At 31.2% G+C, this 20,229-nt stretch overlaps 2 protein-coding genes and 1 long non-coding RNA gene across 3 annotated transcripts; 1 reads left to right on the top strand and 2 right to left on the bottom strand.

Moving 5' to 3' along the window:
* Positions 1 to 2,986: 2,986 nt before the first annotated feature.
* On the bottom strand, positions 2,987 to 4,575 carry LOC148173797 (E3 ubiquitin-protein ligase MARCHF8). The gene is made up of 4 exons (XM_088035622.1): positions 3,910 to 4,575; positions 3,717 to 3,861; positions 3,550 to 3,670; positions 2,987 to 3,501 (listed from the first exon to the last, which is right to left on the bottom strand). The coding sequence occupies exons 1-4, from the start codon at positions 4,168 to 4,170 to the stop codon at positions 3,006 to 3,008; spliced, it is 1,023 nt and encodes a 340-aa protein (XP_087891748.1). The 5' UTR covers positions 4,171 to 4,575; the 3' UTR covers positions 2,987 to 3,005.
* Positions 4,576 to 4,767: 192 nt separating this feature from the next.
* On the top strand, positions 4,768 to 18,354 carry Cds (CDP-diacylglycerol synthase). Its single transcript, XM_088035621.1, has 7 exons — positions 4,768 to 4,993; positions 5,222 to 5,434; positions 5,483 to 5,659; positions 5,708 to 6,067; positions 17,287 to 17,439; positions 17,492 to 17,623; positions 17,670 to 18,354. Exons 1-7 carry the CDS (start codon positions 4,928 to 4,930, stop codon positions 17,895 to 17,897), a joined length of 1,329 nt encoding a protein of 442 aa, XP_087891747.1. The 5' UTR covers positions 4,768 to 4,927; the 3' UTR covers positions 17,898 to 18,354.
* On the bottom strand, positions 6,200 to 13,311 carry LOC148173796 (uncharacterized). Its single transcript, XR_015770101.1, has 3 exons — positions 13,228 to 13,311; positions 6,947 to 9,763; positions 6,200 to 6,897 (listed from the first exon to the last, which is right to left on the bottom strand). It is a non-coding gene; the product is annotated as an uncharacterized LOC148173796 (long non-coding RNA).
* Positions 18,355 to 20,229: the final 1,875 nt, after the last annotated feature.

The raw sequence follows: 20,229 nt of genomic DNA, 5'->3' as shown, positions 1-20,229 counted from the left end.
AAATAAATGTCTCTTATTGGTCGAATCTATGGTGAGTTGAATTCTCAAAAAAAAACTAAAAACAAGAAAAATTTAAATAAAATTTAAAAAGAAAACAAAAACACAAGGAGAATTTAAAGACAATCCAGATGTTATACAGAGAGAATCAATAAGGTCTCAGGAGAAAAAGAATATAAACCAAAATAAAAAAAATAATTTTTAAATAAAATTTGATGAAAATCTAGGACACCTAATGGGAATTATACTAAATCTTTAGAGAATTCCGAGAATCTAAAGAAATTTTAAGTTAACCTAAATAAAACTAGCAACTCTAAAATCTAAGAAATCTAAGAAAAATGGAACAATTTAAAAAAAATTCTCGCAATTTCCAGAATTTTACTTGAAGTGCGTCATCTGTCACAATTAGAAAAGTAAATATAACATTTTCGAAAATTTCCCAAAAATGTCCATTTTTAAAATTTGTTTTTTGTGCTCCAAAATTTTGTATTTGGGTACAGTATTATACATAAGAATAATAAATTTTCATAAATTTGACATAAAATTTACAAAATTGGAGCTAAAGATAGGTAATTGCAACTTGGCACAGATAATAATAAATAATTAGGCAAATAATAAGAAGTTGCATTTTTCTTGGACTGCAGATCTAAATATACAGGTGTCCAGAAAGTCGCGCACCACTGTGATACTGTATCATTGGACAACCCAATTTCCGGATGTACTGTATTTAGCACTCTATTTATAACTCGATTTCTCACCGAATTGATTTATAGCAAACAGTTTTACAAAATAGTAATTTTATCACGAAAAAAAAAAGAAACCCTTAAATTAAATTAAATTTCATTGGAACCAATCATGGTTTATGCAGGAATACAGTCAAATTTTTATTTATAAAACGTTTCTGATTAATCAACATTGAATAACTCTAATGCAAAATCTAATAAGTTTAGATTTTTTTGCAGATTCACTCTTAGAACGCAAGAAAGAATTTGTGAGTAAACAAGTCCTTTGCGAATTCTGGGACACCTGTATTGTGATATGAAATGCCGTCCAATAAATATGACGTCACAGAAAGCGCCAAGTTCAAATCATTCTTCATGTCCAACAGATTTTGTAGCTTTTGGAAATGTTGGCTTAGTTTTTGCATAATTTTTTTGGGAACTTAACGTGCTAGATGGTTGATTTCGAGTGAACGCATGTTATTGTTGCCGCTTTAAAGGATAACATTAATTTTAAATGATTTACATTTAAATTAAGACAAATAAAATTAAGCTTTAAAAAAAGGGTGTTGTCTGGCAATGCCAAATCAATTTTTCCCTCTTCAGTTATCTTGGTTTTAAATTTTATTAAAATCCGTTCATAAATAACACAGATATCGGGTTCGAAAATCTTAGATGAGCCATCCTGTATATGTACCTCTGTCTTCAATTATCTTAATTAAACAGAAAAACGTGAGAAAAATGATAAAAATTCCAATTAACCAAGTAACTAGAGCAACATAGAAATCGTCGCCTAAGCGGCAAACACCGCAATCTCAATTTTTACAAAGTCATAAGGGAGCGCAAAAAACTTTTTTTGACAGTGTAATTAATTGGTATCAAATCTTAGCTTAAGGTCAGATCTATTCAAAAATACAAAAAATAATTTCCACCAGTAAGTTTCCAGCGAAAAATTTATCTTAGAAAAAGTACAAGGTGTTTATAAATGTTTCTAGCGTCAAGGGTGGCTATGAAATGTCAAAGAAATTTGCCGCTCATTACAAATGTGGGTTTTGACTTTTTAACTGACATTTGCAGTTAACCTCAAACATGGAGCAAACTAAGTTTTGAGAAATAAACTGTTCTATTTGTGATTTAAAACCTGAAAATCAAAAAATTGGACACAAAACGATATAACTGAGTCGTCATTGACGTCAGTAACATTGTAAATAATTTTCAAGATAGTCATATTCACTATGAAAACAAAGCGGCAAAATGATGTACGACAGGAATTCCAGAGTCTCCCTTGATGCTAGAAACATTTATAAACACCTTGTTCTCCTTTGATGCTAGAAACATTCATAAACACCTTGTACAGGGTGTTTATAAAGTGCATCAAGGGTGGCTATGAAATGTCAAAGAAATTTGCCGCTCATTACAAATGCAAGTTTAGATTTTTCAACTGACATTTGTAGTTAACCTCAAATATGGAGCAAAGTAAGTTTTGAGAAATAAGCTGTTATAGTTGTGGTTTAAAACCTGGAAATCAAAAACTTGGACACAAAACTGTAACTGAGTCGTCATTGACTGAATTAAATAACATTATAAATAATTTTCAAGATAGTTATATTTACTATGAAAACAAAGCGGCAAAATAGTGTACGACAGGAATTCCAGAGCCACCCTTGATGCTAGAAACATTTATAAACACCTTGTAGTAACAAAATATTTTCATAATTGAGCGGATGTTGGCGCTTAGACGACGAAATAAGAATTGACCCGAAAGTTTCTTTAATTTCCAATAAAAATTCCACTTATTATTCGAATGTAACCGCTTTCGCACAAGAAATATGAAAAAACTGTGAAAATTTATTAAATTAATATGTAATTGAAATCATTCTCACATAGTGAAACCGAAACTTTCTCCCTTTAATAAAAGCAATCGTTTTTAAATATTATACCAAACAACAAGTAAACAACCTTAACATCAACATTTTTACAAAACAAAAAATCATTCTTCAGTGATTTTGTAATATGCCACCCCAAAATTGCAAATTTTCTTGTGGTGTTTAAAATTAATTTTTTGATGTATGAAACAAGTCTAGTAATGACCAAAAATTGTTAAATTCCTTCTCAAACATGCATAAAATGTAAATATTTAGATAATAAAAAAAAAGTAAACATGTTGCTCATGACGTATGACCAGTTTGATAAGAATAATTTACTGCAGTTCAATGTAATTGTTGTGGTAAAAAAATCGGCCTTTGTTATAATAGAACAGAAAAACACACTCAGACATAATTGGTTTATTTACACAAGTAAGTTTTCATTGCTAGTGTTTAAGTTAGGCAAAGATTTAAACACACAACTCTTATTTCGGATAATATCAGTCTTCGATGAGTGGTTAAGCGAAAACTCATTTGCACTTCTTGAAGAGCAGTGAATATCTAAAGCTAAGATTTCTCTAGTACTTGGATTCATACTTCCTGAAGGCATGGAACTGGCCAAAGGATTATTAAAATTATCACTAGAAACTGTCTCACATAGGTCTTCCACGCGGATATCATCTTTGGGAGATGACGAGCCACTGTTTCCTAAGAAGCTAGGTTTCTCAAGATTCCCTTTTTCGAAAACATAACACAGTTGGGAATCATTATTGGAATCAGAATTTGCGTGTGGTATGTTGAAATTCCCATGAGCTAAAACTTGAGGAGAATATTGCTGATGAGAACTTCTGGTGAAGATGTAACTTGGAGAAGGTGGGGCCATGAGGGGCTTTTCTGGAGCGTTCTGAACTAAGATAATCCTAAAATAAACAATTTTATTTGGTTTTTAGGTGGTAAGACTGTCTTACCTATTATGTGCTTTCCACCTTGCAAAAAGATGTAAGTACTGCCGACATTGTATGTACATAAACACAGCACCACCTGTAAAGCCAACTGCAACTACAACTAACTTTGTCCAAAAAGGCCAAGCTATAAAGAAATGTTATTATAAGCAAAAGTCGAGTTTAATTTCTACCAATAAGGCCCTTCTGTACTTCCTCTGCAGCCCTATCTATAAGCACAAACAGAGACCATATTACACACACAGCCGCGACAAAGTGAAATAGAATGGCACACAAGAGACGCCTTCGTTCTACGCTGCTCATCTCCAAAGTTCTCCACTACAAAGCAAAACCTAGATTCAGTTCATGACTAGTTTTCATACTCACTTCTGATAAGGGTTTGATTTTGGTTTGCAAAATAAAGCTAAACTTGCATAACTCGCAAGAACGGGTATCGGATGCAGCCAACCACTGCCTAAGACAAGACTGATGCACATACTTCAAACTACCAGAGCAATAACAGGGTGATAGCAAAGGGTTGTCAGTGTCCGCTTCACAATGACAAATTCGACAGATGTCCCCATTGGAATTTGAAATGTTGGAAGCTGAATCGTATTTAACATCTTGTTTCTTCAATTCCGAATTCATATTATTTCAGTGTTTATGACATGTCACTGCTTCGAACTATCAAAATGGTAATCTTCACCCTCAGTGCACAACCATCAAATTTGCTCACGTTGGATTATTTATAAATCCAGATTATTTTTATACCGAAATGTTTGAGGTTTAAGCGCCCAGAACTGGATATTTGTCAGAGGTGACAGTTTACGCGAATCGTAACCTATGCACTGACAGAAACGTCATTTACCATGACAGCTAAATCTGTTGCACTAAATTATACCAAATATTCCATCCGATTTAAGGCCAAACGTAGCCTTCACAATCATTTTAAATTTTTAGTTTACTGCTCTGTAATTTTTATTGTGGTTTCACGTAATTTTTATTTTTAATCAAAAAGTTGTGGCTAAAGCGCCCTCTTGAGATGTGTCACCTGTCACGGTAAATAAACCGAAAACGCCAACAAACAGTTCTCGATGTCGATAATACTTAACGAGAGTTGTTTACAATCGCAATGCGTGCTTCTAGAGTTATCAATTGATTTAAAAACGCTTTTATTTGATTAATTTTTTTCCGATGACGTCAAGTCGGTAAGTAGGTAGCGCAGTTACCTACATCGAGTTACCGATAAAGATTGCTGTCACTGTTTGACAGACGGCGCTCAAATGATAACCTATATTCAAGGTTTTGTATATATTGATTTTGATATTTAAATAAGAAGCCAAATTCTACAATACAATAACATTAGCACTTGTGTGAGTATTTGATCTAATTACTATCTACTATCATGTCGGAAGTGAGGAAACGCAAAGATTCGGATGTGAAGACTCCAGAATCAGCCGAAAGCGACCATGTAAGTACAGGAAAAAAAAATTATTTGCACATTTGCTGAATCACATTGCTTGTTTACATTTCTGTAAATCTCAAATTCCATTTTGCATGCGTTTTTACAGTTTTTTAATTGAATAATGAACTAGTAATTTAATTGACAGTTGTAATCAGATAAAATAATGTTTATATTATCATGAGAAAATTTACAGTTTATGTCATCTTTAATTTATTAATATTGTGCGTAAAATAGGTGGATAGCGAGGACGACAAGCTGGGAGCCTCCGTCAACTTGTCGAAGACAGTTCCAACAGGAACAGACAAAGCCCCTTCAGTGTTAGAATATTTACTTCAAGACTTGCCAGAGAAATGGCGCAACTGGTTCGTACGGGGCATTTTCAGCTTGCTAATGATCTCATTTTTCCTTATAGTCATTTATGGGGGCCCTCTTGCATTAATGATAACTGTATAAACAACAACATTGTAAAGATTTTGTCTAACGACCTTGTTGCAGACTTTAGTTGTACAAGTAAAGTGTTTCCAAGAAATTATTAACATAGGCTATGCGGTATACCGCATCCATGGTCTTCCTTGGTTCAGGTCTCTTTCCTGGTATTTCCTGATGACTTCAAATTATTTCTTCTATGGAGAGAACTTGGTTGATTATTTTGGAGTGGCAATCAACAGAACTGTAAGTCTTTGATTTGTCTCACAACAGGTTTTAATGTTCAAGTTTCAGGATTTTCTTAGAGGGTTAGTGACATATCACCGATTTATATCTTTCTGTTTATATTGCGGGGGATTCGTATGGTTTGTGTTGAGTCTAGTCAAGAAATACTACATGAAGCAATTCTCACTGTTTGCTTGGACCCACGTCGCTTTGCTCATTGTAGTCACACAGTCCTATTTAATCATTAAGAATATTTTCGAAGGACTTATTTGGTTTATAGTTCCCGTATCCATGATCATTTGTAATGATATTATGGCGTACGTTTTCGGATTTTTCTTTGGAAAAACTCCGCTGATCAAGTTGTCACCAAAGAAAACATGGGAAGGATTCATCGGGGGAGGAATTTCGACTGTATTTTTTGGAGTTATGGTAAGTTTTCTGTTGTTTCGTCACATTTTAATTTAATTCGGGCAGTAAAAGCTCGATGTCCTTAAAGCGATGTCGTAAATAACTAAAATTCATCAATTGGATTCATTTTTATTTATTTATTTCTATCTGGGGTTGCTCATAGTTTTGACCCAAAAATTCATGTATATTAAGTAATGAAATATGTATGGCCATTACAAAATGTAAATAAAAACAACGGAAATGGAAAAATGCTGAAATCATTTCGTGCAAGGTAAAGTTGTATTAAAACGAAAGTAACGATTGTGTCAAGGGGCTAAAATTATTATTTACATTATTAAATATTTAGTGGAGGATTTTCCGTTAAAATTAAACAGCGAACAATGTTTAAAACAACTTTGTTAAAACAGTTGTCAATAACAATGTTTATAACCAGATTCGTTCACTCCGAGTTATAAACGATACTTATCTAATCCTTTAATTTCCTTTGTGGCCATGCTTTCATATGGATTCTATTATTTATCGACAGCTTAGGCTTTAATTCGTTAGTGTACATTTGTTTATCTATTAAAACATTGTTAAGTATGTATTATCAGTACTAATGTGTATGTCAAGTTTATAACAATTTAGTGAGAAGCTTTTTAATTAGTGTTATGTCAATCGTACGTTTATAACCAATAAAACCAAGATCGGTTAAATTACCTCTAAGGTCATTACAACTCCCTGTGACTTTGAAATGTTAAAATGAATGACACACTTTTATATTCACGTAATTTGGTCGGAAATGGACAATAATTAATGAATAAAACATGTATTTTACTAAATCTATCTTTACTGTTGATATCAATGAAGTTCTGAAATGTAAAAATTAATGTTACAGTTAAAGTAAATATTCAAACTTACCGCATTTTCTGGAAATTCTCGAGCAAATGGCATAAGTCGGCTTTGAAGTTTGTAATCTGTTGGTAGTCCTGTCGGTAATGTCAAAATGTCTTTTTGACGGTTTGAGGTTAAAAACTAATTCATATACAAAAATATCTGAACTTTATTTCAAATTTCAAAGAGTTAAATTGATCGCCTCTTTGTCATCTTTGTAATTTTGTTATAACTTTTATTGAAGAAACAGACTTTTTTGTTTTACTTACATGACTAAAGTAGGATTTTTGCTAAGAATTTTTGTTAGGGCGGTTTGACGCGATCAAATTTTTTCTCAAATTTTTATTCATAAAAATTAGATGGAATTGTCACGGGAAATTTCACTCGTGGAATTTCCAAAAAAAGTTTGCTGTGATTGGTTGATTTGAAAAAATTTAAGTCTCTGATTGGTCAAATCTATAGTGAGTTGAATTCTCAATCAAATATTCTCGTGGCAAACAGAAAAATTAGAGAAAATATTTGCAAAAAAATTTTAAAACTTGTTCAAAAAATTCACAAATATTTTCACAATTCTGTGCAGTACAACAAGCGAAGAGAATAAACCACTGATTTTGGAGGTTAGCGAACAGGAAAAAATTTGCTGCATGAATTTTGTGACAAGTCTTTTGCAAGAAAAATTACGAATACAAATTTGAGAAAAAATGTGATCGTGTCAAACCGCCTTTAGATTGGTTTTGGTGCGAAATTTGAACGTTCATTTGGATCAATCAAAAACAAATATGCCACAGCACTCTGTCGAAGACCAAATTCTTATGTTACACATGTCAAGCAGATTGGCATTTTGTTCAATTACTATCGCGGAATCAAAATTTCGAACATCACTTTTTGACATGACAATGTGAAGCAAGCTTTATTGTCATTGTGACTGACATACAAAGTAAATTTTTGACACTTGCTGTGCCGTTTGTAAATTTTAAGGTTATAAAGACAAAGGACAGTTTACAAATTTTAAACATCAATCAATTTGATGTTCGAAATTTTGATTCCGCGATTGTAATTGTGATAAAAATGTTAGAAAGTGAATAGTTTCAACTATAATTCTATTGGCTTAAAAGTTAGGTGAACTTAAATCAGATCAACAAAAATCCGAAAATAGTTAGAAAAACTGTCAAAATATGAGAAATGGAAATGTGAAATCGTTAATTTAATGCCTTTTTATTGTTGGGCTAGAAAAATTCTTGTACGAAACTCGAGACAAAACTTTCTTTTATCTTAGTTTTCGACTTCGATCCACAATAGCATGTTGAGTGATAAAATGAATCACTTCTGCTTCTAGTTTCATAAATAGCCATTTAATTCGCAGTTGGATTAGTAATTAAAAGATATGGAAAATGCCAGTAATACTGAAAAAGTAGCCAAGGTCAAAATCAAAGCATACAGACATGCAACGTACAAATAACATAATGATTATGTGTACTTATATCGAGTGACAATTAGAATGAATGGCATAATAATAATATGAACTATACAAAATGGCCCACCTAAGACTTTCTAACCAAATATCTTTGTTATTTTGTGAACGGAGTTTAATAAAATTTGTAACGAAGATTATTGAATACCTGAGGCTTAATTTGACATTAATTAAACTGTTTTATGGGAATGGCAATGGCCAAATTTAGTACACAGCCACGCAAAATCGACTTACTCAAAAAATTTTGACACCAACTCAACGGGACTTGAAGTGATGTAGCAACATTCCGCAATTCTTTCAGAACTAACAATTGTAATAACTAAAAATTAAAAAATTGCTAAGTAAGAAGTCTCAAGTTTAATTGGCTGATCGAGGAGTTAAAGCACTCTGTCAAAGCCAATTCTAAAACTCGTCATAAAAATCACAGCGATCGTCAGTTTTGTTTTTTGAAATTTTTTGTAACAAGTGTTCAAGTTTCACTTTAAGAGAATTAATTAATTTTGCCATAAAAAATAGGCAGCTATTTTCTTGAAACAGTTTAGTAATGATATCTTTGAAATAACAAATGAAAGCGTTGATTCTGTGCATTTGTACAAATTTGAATTTCTTGCATTGCAATAATTTTCAAAAGATCGAAAGAACAAACCATAATAGACCCGAATTAGGCCTCTGTAGCTTGAAATTAATTATAATAATTATTACCTCTGTCAAAAATAGATGTCAGGGATGATTTTGTTGCTTTTGGAAATGTTAACTTATAGTGTTGGCCTTATTTCTTGAAAACTCGAGCTGCTAGACCAGTGTTTTTTAATCTTTTAAATGGGCCGCTACCCTTTGAATCTGAAAATAGATCTCCGCACCCCATTGAAAAACACCCCCAAAAATACTTTCCCGCACCCCCAAGGTTACTGTGCTAGACGGTTGATCTTCAGCAAACACCTGCTAATATTGACGCTTTATAATTTAACTTTAATTTATTATTAGTCTTTTTGAGAGTGTCATCTGTGATGACAAATCAATCGTTTCCTCTTCAGCTATGTTGGTGTTAAATTTCATTAAAATTCGTTCATAAATAACAAAGTCTTAGGTGGGCCTCTTTGTATAAATAAATTATTTACTAAAATTTTATCAACATTGATTGTTCACAAATGAATTGAAAGGCTTATTGTTGACTAATGACAAGCCACAAAAGCAAAAATAAAGTTCGACTTTTACTGTAAAATCTGTAAAATAGTTCACCATTTGAGATAAGTGGTAAATCATGGCTATGGATTCAAGTCTTCTGTTTCTCAGGACACACTGGATGGTATAGAAGCCCTGTAGATCTTCAACTTATTTTAAATATTTTGCACATTTCAGAGTAGTGCAAAAGCCTAAAAAAAGAAACAATAAACACAGAGTTTAAATAAAATCATTGCGTAGTCACTATAATTATCATAAATTTAAGTATCTACTCCGTTGCGGAATACAAATCAAGTTAAAAGTCCAAGTTCAAATTCAAATAATCAAGTTAAAACAATAATTGTATAAACAGGGTGTTATTTAACGTTACAGCTATTGACTAATCGGTAAACAAGAAAAGTAAAGTATCTCGGAATTTGTAATAATTTTTACCTACCATCGCAATCAAAAAAAATCTACGACACTGTGTTTCTCTAAACACTTCTAAAACTTAAATGTTCATGTAGACACGATTATTGCAGGTTGAACTTGTTTTTCCAACATGTCACTGTGACACATGTAGCAGATTTGAATTTAGTGCAAAAATTCTTCCTAGAGGCAAGAATACTGTTTTGTTAACATTTACTTCTTTAAAACGCAGCCCTAACCATGTCCATGTCAAAAATATTTTTTTAGGCGACTTTAACTGAAAATCTAATTTTTAGGCCTTAAAAGCGGCCTAAAAGTGAGTCTTTTCTGGCCGCAAACATTTTCGACCGATCTATGGTGGCGCCATCTATCCATAGTTTTGCATATTACGTCAAGATACCGATATTACCCTCAATTTTTATACTTAAAATAACATTAAAAAACACATTAAAACTAATTCATACAAATTGTGAAGCTACACGTGCTGAAACTACAAATGTAAATAAAGAAAATATGAACTTTTCTGAAGGATTCACAAATATTTACATTTATTTAGTTGCTATAATTGATTAAATCAATAAATCATAAATAAAAATTAATTAATTTGTAAATTTAATGATGTCGCCTAAAAAATCTTGTGTGTAACACGGCCAAAAAGGGCCGAGGTGACAGCGGAGGCCAGAAAGAAGGCGAGGGCAAAATGGCACTTTTTAGCCGTGATACACACAAGATTTTTTAGGCGACATCATTAAATTTGATTAAATTTATTTATATATAATTATATATTTATATATAATTTATATTATTTGATTTAACCCAAATAATCATAAAATTGGGGATAATGTCGGTATCTTGATGTAATATGCAAAACTATAGATAGATGGCGCCACCATAGATCGGCCAAAAATGTTTGCGGCCAGAAAAGACTTACTTTTAGGCCGCTTTTAAGGCTTAAAAATTCCATGTTCAGTTTAAGTCGCTTAAAAAAGACTTTTACTAAAACTTTTTTCTCTTAATTGGTTCAACTTGTGACAAAGAATTAGCACTCTTTTTGTTCATGCGTTTCAAAAAAACCTGTGTTTAATTGTCTTATTGTTATTTTGATTGAAAAATTTGAAAACAAAAAGAATTATTTTTTGCTTGTGGTAATTAATGTATTCTACATGTACCGCATGACTGTTAATGAATGTGTTTTCTACTAGATAAACAGTTTCAAAGTTCTGTGGGTATTTTTCTTATGTAAATTTGTTGCAGAAAAATTAAATGATAAAGTGAAGGTGTCATTATTTCATAGATATTTACATACAGGTTGTCCCAGAACTCATGACCCATAGAGCATGGGAGGGTGCCGACAGCAATACAGATGATAAATTTCAAAACAAATATTGATTAAGTGCAAAAAATTAACAACCAATCTAGAAAGCTTCTTCTAGAGGTGGAGTAAAAGATCATCCCATTTTCCTAGGCAACGAGAGTGTAATGTTTACCTGACCAATGGACGATAGTATGTGTCCATAGTTACCGATTTTCAAATTCTGTTTAGCTTCCGGATTGGCTAACGTTTTTTTGTCTCAACTCGATTATTTTTTGTTTGTTTCGAAATTTTGGTTCAAAATTGTTGCCTCCATAAGTCTTTTTTCTATGGGACACGAGTTTTGGGACAGCCTGTATAAAGAAAGATAGATTACGCCCGCAATCGAAAGGTGAGGCCCGACGAAGGAGGATTAGTCTAAACGCGTAACCGATCTTTCAGCCAGAGGTGCGGACAACGTTTAATGCACGATGCAATTCATTGAAAAATCCTAAGAAAATAACTGTCCCTCTTTGACAATTTTGACAGAAAAACTTAAATTGTCACAAATAAATTTGATTTAGTAATTGAAGACGTGGCATAACAAGCTAAGTGCCATTTCAAAAATTACACTCACGCCTGAGTTTATTAAACATGTTCTTTTATACTAGGCATTGTCCTATTAACCTGACGGCAAAAATTATATTATTAGGCTTTGAGTAATAGAATTGCAATAAAATTTGTATCGTCAGATTAATACGACAATGCCTAGTTTAAACGAAAATGTTTAATAATAATTAATAACCCGTTATTTGTGTAAAGTCAAAATGTCAATTTTTATAGCGTTGTGTATAATCGATATTGATCTAAACCTTATTCTCTTTTTTTTTATTCGAGGAACAACATTAATCATGGACAACTTAAGCTGAAAATAATTATTTACAGTCGCGTGTGGCAACTTATCTAAGGTGTTTATAAATGTTTCTAGCATCAAGGGTGACTCTGGAATTCCTGCCGTGCATTATTTTGCCGCTTTGTTTTCATAGTTAATATAACTATTTTGAGAATTATTTCTGTTACTTACGTCCATGACGTTTCAGTTACAGTTTTGTGTCCAAGTTTTTGATTTTCAGGTTTTAAACCACAACTAGAACAGTTTATTTCTTAAAATTTACTTTGCTCCATTATTGAAGTTAACTGAAAATGTCAGTTGAAAAATCGAAACCCACATCTGTAATGTGCAAATTTCTTTGACATTTTATAGCCACCCTTGATGCTAAAAACATTTATAAACACCTTGTATTTTACAGCGCGAAATCAGTTTGAATGATTGAGCGCTGTAAAATGGTTAACGCACAAGAGTTGTATTAAACTTTTTGTCCGAAAAACTTTTAATTTAAATGATTGGATTTTTCAAAATTCATGAGAACTGTCACATCTGACATTTATAAATTTTGTCATCTGTCAATTCTGTCAATTCTGTAGTTGGTGCACAAAAAGTACACAAGATGACACTGTACAAAAAATGTTTTAATATGACTTTGAAAAAAGAAATATTGTCTTAATTCAGATATTAATTTAGGTAGACACCACTTTGATGATCAATCAATCAAATATAATGTTTCCGAAGATATCATTTGAATGTTAATTTGAGGTTTACAATTCGTAAGGTCAAAAAATGCATTTATAAAATGACAAGTCAAAAAATGCGAAATCAATTCACCAAATTTGCTAATTGATTTATAGACATATGATTAAATTTGTAATTTTCGATTTTTCTTAATCACACTTTGTGTGGGAACACAAAGGTTATTTCATTGTTTTCTTTGAAAATTGATTGATTTGCCATGCGGTATTAATTATCAAGATATCTTGAACATATGACGAGAAAGATTAATTAGTTGCAGGGATAACATGACTTTGACAATTTAATTGAAAAGAATGTGTAAAACTCACCTGAATTTGATTTTCCTGCTTGTTTTTATATAAAATAACACCTGACGCACATTCAGTTTTCTCCAAGTGTTCATCAAATATCACGTACGTCTTGATATATACAATGATTATTCGATGTAGTCACCTTTGATATAAGAAACATTTGTTATAAGCAACCTTTGATATTGTCAACTAATTTAGTTTCTGTCATTCAATATAATCACATCAACTGTCAGTCGCTAAAATAGCAGTGTTAAAGATGCAAAAACAGAAGAGATAGTGTTTTTAGTTCTAAAGGATGTTTCTGTTAATTTCTTCTTAAATTTTCCATGTTTTTTCCTTTTCTTGTTTTATCTTACTGTTTGTTCTTGCTCTTGAGAATTGATATTTTTCGTAGTTTTCTATATTTGTATTTACAAAGTATTTCTTTAATTTTTGTTTCTTGTCTTTTATTGTTAATTTTTCGTTGTTTGTCTACTAACACTAATAATATTTTTTTACTATTTTTCCTCTCTTTGTTTGTATTTATTCTGATTGAGGTATCGTCAGAAATTCTCTTTAATTTCTATTCTTTTAGTTTACACCTCTTTCGTTATTGTTTAAGCTCTTTTCCTTGTCCCACATTTCTTAATTGTTTATTATTGATTTTTTGTTTCAAAATTTTTTTGTTTTACGGATGAAATAAAAATTTCCAATTTGTGAAAATAAAAATTTGTAACTCTAGGAGTTTTTACGCTGTGACAATGAAATTTCATCAACTCCCACAAATTAGAACGTTGTAGAGCAAAAGACACAGTTTTTAGAATTTTTTATTTCGCAAATGAACTAAAAACTTTCAATTTTTCAAAAATAAAAATTTGTAACTGTAAGTTTTTACGCCACGTCAATGAAATTTAAGGAGGTTACTAGTCTGGATCTGGTTAATAACTCCTCCAAATTAGAACTTTATAGAGCAAAAAACACAGTTATTAGAATTTTTTTATTTTGGAGATGAACTAAAGATTTCCAATTTTCGAAAATAAAAAATTTGTAACTCTGAGAGTTTTTACGCCACGACAATGAAATTCAGGGAAGTTACTAGTTTGAGTTTGAGTTTGGACCTACTTGTCAACTCTTCTAAAGTTGAACGTTGTAGAGCAAAAGACGGAGTTTGTAGAATTTTTTATTTTGAAGATGAACTTAAAATTTCCAATTTTTGAAATGAAAAACTTGTAACTTTGGAAGTTTTTACACCACGGCAATAAAATTTAGGGAGGTTGCTAGATTGGATCTACTTATCAATTCCCCCAAATTTGAACGTTGTAGAGCAAAAGACACAGATTTTAAAATTATTTATTTAAATGAACTAAAATTTTCCAATTTTTGAAAATAAAAATTTGTAACTCTGGACGTTTTTATGCCACGGAAATGAAATTTAGGGAAATTACTAGTTTGGGTCTACTTGTCAAATCCCCCAAAAATGAACGTTGTAGAGCAAAAGACGCAGCTTTTAGAATTTTTTTATGTCGCAGATGAACTTAAAATTTCCAATTTTTGAAATGAAAAATTTGTAACTCTGGAAGTTTTTACGCCACGACAATGAAATTTAGGGACGTTCTTAGTTCGAATTTACTTATCAACTCCCCCAAATTTGAACGTTGTAGAGCAAAAGACACAGTTTTTAGAATTTTTTATTTAAATGAACTAAAATTTTCCAATTTTTTAAAATAAAAATTTGTAACTCTGGAAGTTTTTACGCCACGGCAATGAAATTTAGGGAGGTTTTTAGTTCGGATTTACTTATCAACTCCCCCAAACTTGAACGTTGTAGAGCAAAAGACACAGTTTTTTGAATTTTTTATTTAAATGAACTAAAATTTTCCAATTTTTGAAAATAAAAATTTATAACTCTGGACGTTTTTATGCCGCGGAAATGAAATTTAGGTGGGTTACTAGTTTGGATCTACTTGTCGAATCCCCAAAAGTTGAATGTTGTAGAGCAAAAGACGCAGTTTTTAGAATTTTGTATTTCGCAGATGAACTTAAAATTTCCAATTTTTGAAATGAAAAGCTTGTAACTCTGGAAGTTTTTACGCCACGACAATGAAATTTAGGGAGGTTTTTAGTTCGGATTTACTTATCAACTCCCCCAAACTTGAACGTTGTAGAGCAAAAGACACAGTTTTTAGAATTATTTATTTAAATGAACTAGAAATTTTCCAATTTTTGAAAATAAAAATTTATTACTCTGGACGTTTTTATGCCACGGAAATGAAATTTAGGGTGGTTACTAGTTTGGATCTACTTGTCAACTGCTCTAAAATTGAACGTTGTAAAGCAAAAGACGCAGTTTTTACAATTTTTTATTTCGCAGATAAACTTAAAATTTCCAATTTTTGAAATGAAAAATTTGTAACTTTGGAAGTTTTTACGCCACGCCAATGAAATTCAGGGAAGTTACTAGATTGGACCTACTTGTCAACTCCTCTAAAATTGAACGTTGTAGAGCAAAAGACGCAGCTATTAGAATTTTGTATTTCGCAGATGAACTTAAAATTTCCAATTTTTGAAATGAAAAATTTGTAATTCTGGAAGTTTTTTCGCCACAGCAATGAAATTCAGGAAGGTTACTAGTTTAGATCTACTTATCAACTCTCACAAATTTGAACGTTGTAGAGCAAAAGACACAGTTTTTAGAATTTTTTATTTAAATGAACTAAAATTTTCCAATTTTTGAAAATAAAAATTTGTAACTCTAGACGTTTTTATGCCACGGAAATGAAATTTAGGGAGATTACTAGTTTGGATCTACTTGTCAAATTCCCCAAAATTGAACGTTGTAGCTCAAAAGACGGAGTTTTTTGAATTTTTTATTTCGCAGATGAACTTAAAATTTCCAATTTTTGAAATGAAACATTTGAAAACTCTGGAAGTTTTTACGCCACGGCAATGAAATTTAAGAAGGTTACTAGTTTAGATCTACTTATCAGTTCCCCCAAATTTGAACGTTGTAGAGCAAAAGACACAGATTTTAAAATTATTTATTTAAATGAACTAAAATTTTCCAATTTTTGAAAATAAAAATTTGTAACTCTGGACGTTTTTATGCTACGGAAATGAAATTTAGGGACGTTCTTAGTTCGAATTTACTTATTAACTCCCCCAAATTTGAACGTTGTAGAGCAAAAGACATAGTTTTTAGAATTATTTATTTAAATGAACTAAAATTTTCCAATTTTTGAAAATAAAAATTTATAACTCTGGACGTTTTTATGCCGCGGAAATGAAATTTAGGGAGGTTGCTAGATTGGATCTACTTATCAATTCCCCCAAATTTGAACGTTATAGAGCAAAAGACACAGATTTTAAAATTATTTATTTAAATGAACTAAAATTTTCCAATTTTTGAAAATAAAAATTTGTAACTCTGGACGTTTTTATGCTACGGAAATGAAATTTAGGGACGTTCTTAGTTCGAATTTACTTATTAACTCCCCCAAATTTGAACGTTGTAGAGCAAAAGACGCAGCTTTTAGATTTTTTATTTCGCAGATGAACTTAAAATTTCCAACTTTTGAAGTGAAAAATTTGTAATTTTGAAAGTCTTTACGCCACGGCAATGAAATTTAGGAAGGTGACTAGTTTAGATCTACTTATCAACTCCCCCAAATTTGAACGTTGTAAAGCAAAAGACACAGTTTTTAGAATTTTTTATTTAAATGAACTAAAATTTTCCAATTTTTGAAAATAAAAATTTGTAACTCTGGAAGTTTTTACGCCACGGCAATGAAATTTAGGGAGGTTACTAGTTTGGATTTACTTATCAACTCCCCCAAGATTTTTGATAAAAGCAATTTAAAAAAAATGATTCTAGACAGGGTGACTAAATCGAATGTTTACTGTACCTATTGACTAACACAAAATTTGTCAATTAATATTTTATATTTTTATGTCATGTTAAGACATGTATTCAATTTGCCAGCCAACTATGTCAATAACTGTACAAAAACTAGAAAACTGTTCACAAGATAGTTCGGATATTTTTATACATTATTTTATCAAAAAATCCTGTTGATTTTTAAAATAAATTGTACATTTCAGATTTCGTACGTTATGTGTCAACACCCGTACTTCGTTTGCCCCATTGAATACAGTGAAACTCTAGGTCGAATGACCATGGAATGCGAACCCAGCGCCCTCTTTCGTCCCACGGAGTATAATCTTTCCACTTGGCTTTCTGGACTGTTGAGTGTTGTAAGTTATTCCTCTACAGACGATCTCCAGTGATTAATCCTCATTTTTTTAGTTTGGAGTTTCAAACACAATTTACCTCTACCCTTTCGTACTGCACTCGCTTTCGCTTTCAGTATTTAGCAGCGTGATCGGACCTTTTGGAGGTTTCTTCGCGTCAGGTTTTAAACGAGCATTTAAAATTAAGGTAAGGAATTGAACTTTAGGAAAAAGTTAATATTTGACATGTCCAGGATTTCGGCGACATCATTCCTGGACACGGTGGAATCATGGATAGATTCGACTGTCAGTTCCTCATGGCCACTTTCGTCAATGTTTACATTAGCAGTTTCATCCAGACTGATAGTCCGCAGAAGTTGCTGTCACAGGTTTTGTATTTGAAACCAGAACAGCAGCTGCAGTTATTCCATATGCTGAAAGAATCACTCGAAAATCGTAATATTTTAGAACTTAACAATTAAATCGTATTTATTTTAATATAATATTTATTTGTGCCATTGTTGTTGTGTTTCATAAGTTTTATGGTAGTTGCCATCCGATTGGTCAAATGTTTAGAATTCCATATTCTAAAATTATAATTAATTGTTCTGAAATATATGTAGTGTTTCACCAAGACTTAATCTTAGAGACTAAACATGGGAAGGATGAACTACGTATTTATATAGAGTATTATTGTGTGTTGTTGTGTTTGTATAATTTTATTATAAAACTGTTCCGAATGGCGTGGACTTGGATTAAGTGCAATATGAATTCTTTCTTGTTTAGTTTTCACATTCCTTAATTTTTGTTTTAAGCTTTCTTCTATAAGAGTAGGAGTGCCCAAATCTAGATCAGAATTTATATACCTACTTTATGTAAATTGTTAAATGTATTTTTGTTGTCGATGTATAACACCGAATAAATTACAATAGAATACAACCAAGTTTACTTTTAATTTGAGCGAAATTGTGTGGTGGTGACTTTATTATTTCTTAAAATTTTCTCGAAAAACTTTTTAGATTCTTTTCAGTTACTTTCGATCCTCTCGCGCTTTTTCAGCTTTAGACTTTTAGATTCGATTTTTAAAGCCTTTTAAGCTTCTTTAGGTTTTTGTCAGATTCTTCAGTTTCATTATTGAAATTTATAGATTCTCGCTAAGAAGTTCTTCCGATTTTCTTTACATTATATTTTCACATTCTTTCTAAATACTCTACGAATTTTTTCTATATCATCTCCAGATTCCGTCTACATTTTCTGTAAAATCTTCTAATTTTACTCTTGTTTTATTAATTTTTACAACATTCTAATTTTTGAAATGAAAAATTTGTAACTCTGGAAGTTTTTACGCCACGGCAATGAAATTTAGGGAGGTTCTTAGTTTGGATTTACTTATCAACTCCCCCAAATTTGAACGTTGTAGAGCAAAAGACACAGTTTTTAGAATTTTTTATTTAAATGAACTAAAATTTTCCAATTTTTGTAAATAAAAATTTGTAACTCTGGACGTTTTTATGCCACGGAAATTGAATTTAGGGAGGTTACTAGTTTGGATCTACTTGTCAAATCCCCAAAAGTTGAATTTTGTAGAGCAAAAGACGCAGTTTTTAGAATTTTTTATTTCGCAGATAAACTTAAAATTTCCAATTTTTGAAATGAAAAACTTGTAACTCTGGAAGTTTTTACTCCACGACAATAAAATTTAGGGAGGTTCTTAGTTTGGATTTACTTATCAACTCCCCCAAATTTGAACGTTGTAGAGCAAAAGACGCAGTTTTTAGAATTTTTTTATATCGCAGATGAACTTAACATTTCTAATTTTTGAAATGAAAAATTTGTAACTCTGGAAGTTTTTACGCCACGGCAATGAAATTTAGGAAGGTTACTACAAGTCTGGATCTACTTATCAACTTTCTGAAATTTGAACGTTGTAGAGGAAAAGACACAGTTTTTAGAATTTTTTATTTAAATGAACTAAAATTTTAGAATTTTTGAAAATAAAAATTTGTAACTCTGGACGTTTTTATGCCACGGAAATGAAATTTAGGGAGGTTACTAGTTTGGATCTACTTGTCAAATCCCCAAAAGTTGAGTGTTGTAGAGCAAAAGACGCAGTTTTTAGATTTTTTTATTTAAATGAACTAAAATTTTCCAATTTTTGAAAATAAAAATTTGTAACTCTGGACGTTTTTATGTAACGGAAATGAAATTCAGGGAAGTTACTAGTTTGGACCTACTTGTCAACTCCTCTAAAATTGAAAGTTGTAGAGCAAAAGACGCAGTTTTTAGAATTTTGTATTTAAATGAACTAAAATTTCCAATTTTTGAAATGAAAAATTTGTAACTCTGGAAGTTTTTACGCCACGACAATGAAATTTAGGGAGGTTCTTAGTTTGGATTTACTTATCAACTCCCCCAAATTTGAGCGTTGTAGAGCAAAAGACATTGATTTTTTTTTATTACTCTATTACATATTTTTGAATTTTTGTGTTTTTCTCATACTCTCACTTCGTTTGATTTTGAAGATATCTTTTAAATTCTCAGATTCTCTAGACAATTTCTCGGTTGTATTCTATATTTTCACTTTTTCTTTAGATTCTCGAAATTCTTCATCAATTTTTCAAAGGTTTTAGATATTCTTATTTTTTTTAGATTCTGTTTAGTTTCTAGGTAAATTTCTTTGAACTTTTATAAATTCCCCTGGCATTCTGCAAGTTTATTCAATTAATAATAATTAATAAATAATAAACATTAAGTTTTTTAAATTTTCTTCAGATTTTCCTTTTAGATTCCGTAGAATTTCTCTTAAATTTTATA

This window comes from Gnatocerus cornutus, chromosome 5 (genome assembly GCF_029298725.1).
Source record: "Gnatocerus cornutus isolate USDA-ARS CGAHR chromosome 5, icGnaCorn1.1, whole genome shotgun sequence".
NCBI classification, from domain to species: domain Eukaryota; kingdom Metazoa; phylum Arthropoda; class Insecta; order Coleoptera; family Tenebrionidae; genus Gnatocerus; species Gnatocerus cornutus.
Note: the sequence above shows the minus strand (reverse complement) of the source record. Positions and strands in the feature narration are given on the sequence as shown.

Coding starts and splice junctions, on each gene's coding strand:
- LOC148173797 (XM_088035622.1), bottom strand. CDS start 4,170: ATGAATTCGGAATTGAAGAAACAAGATGTTAAATACGATTCAGCTTCC. Junction 3,671..3,716: donor AGTACAGAAGGGCCTTATTG/GTAGAAATTAAA, acceptor ATTTCTTTATAG/CTTGGCCTTTTTGGACAAAG. Junction 3,502..3,549: donor AGGTGGAAAGCACATAATAG/GTAAGACAGTCT, acceptor TGTTTATTTTAG/GATTATCTTAGTTCAGAACG.
- Cds (XM_088035621.1), top strand. CDS start 4,928: ATGTCGGAAGTGAGGAAACGCAAAGATTCGGATGTGAAGACTCCAGAA. Junction 4,994..5,221: donor AATCAGCCGAAAGCGACCAT/GTAAGTACAGGA, acceptor TGCGTAAAATAG/GTGGATAGCGAGGACGACAA. Junction 5,660..5,707: donor GAGTGGCAATCAACAGAACT/GTAAGTCTTTGA, acceptor TTCAAGTTTCAG/GATTTTCTTAGAGGGTTAGT.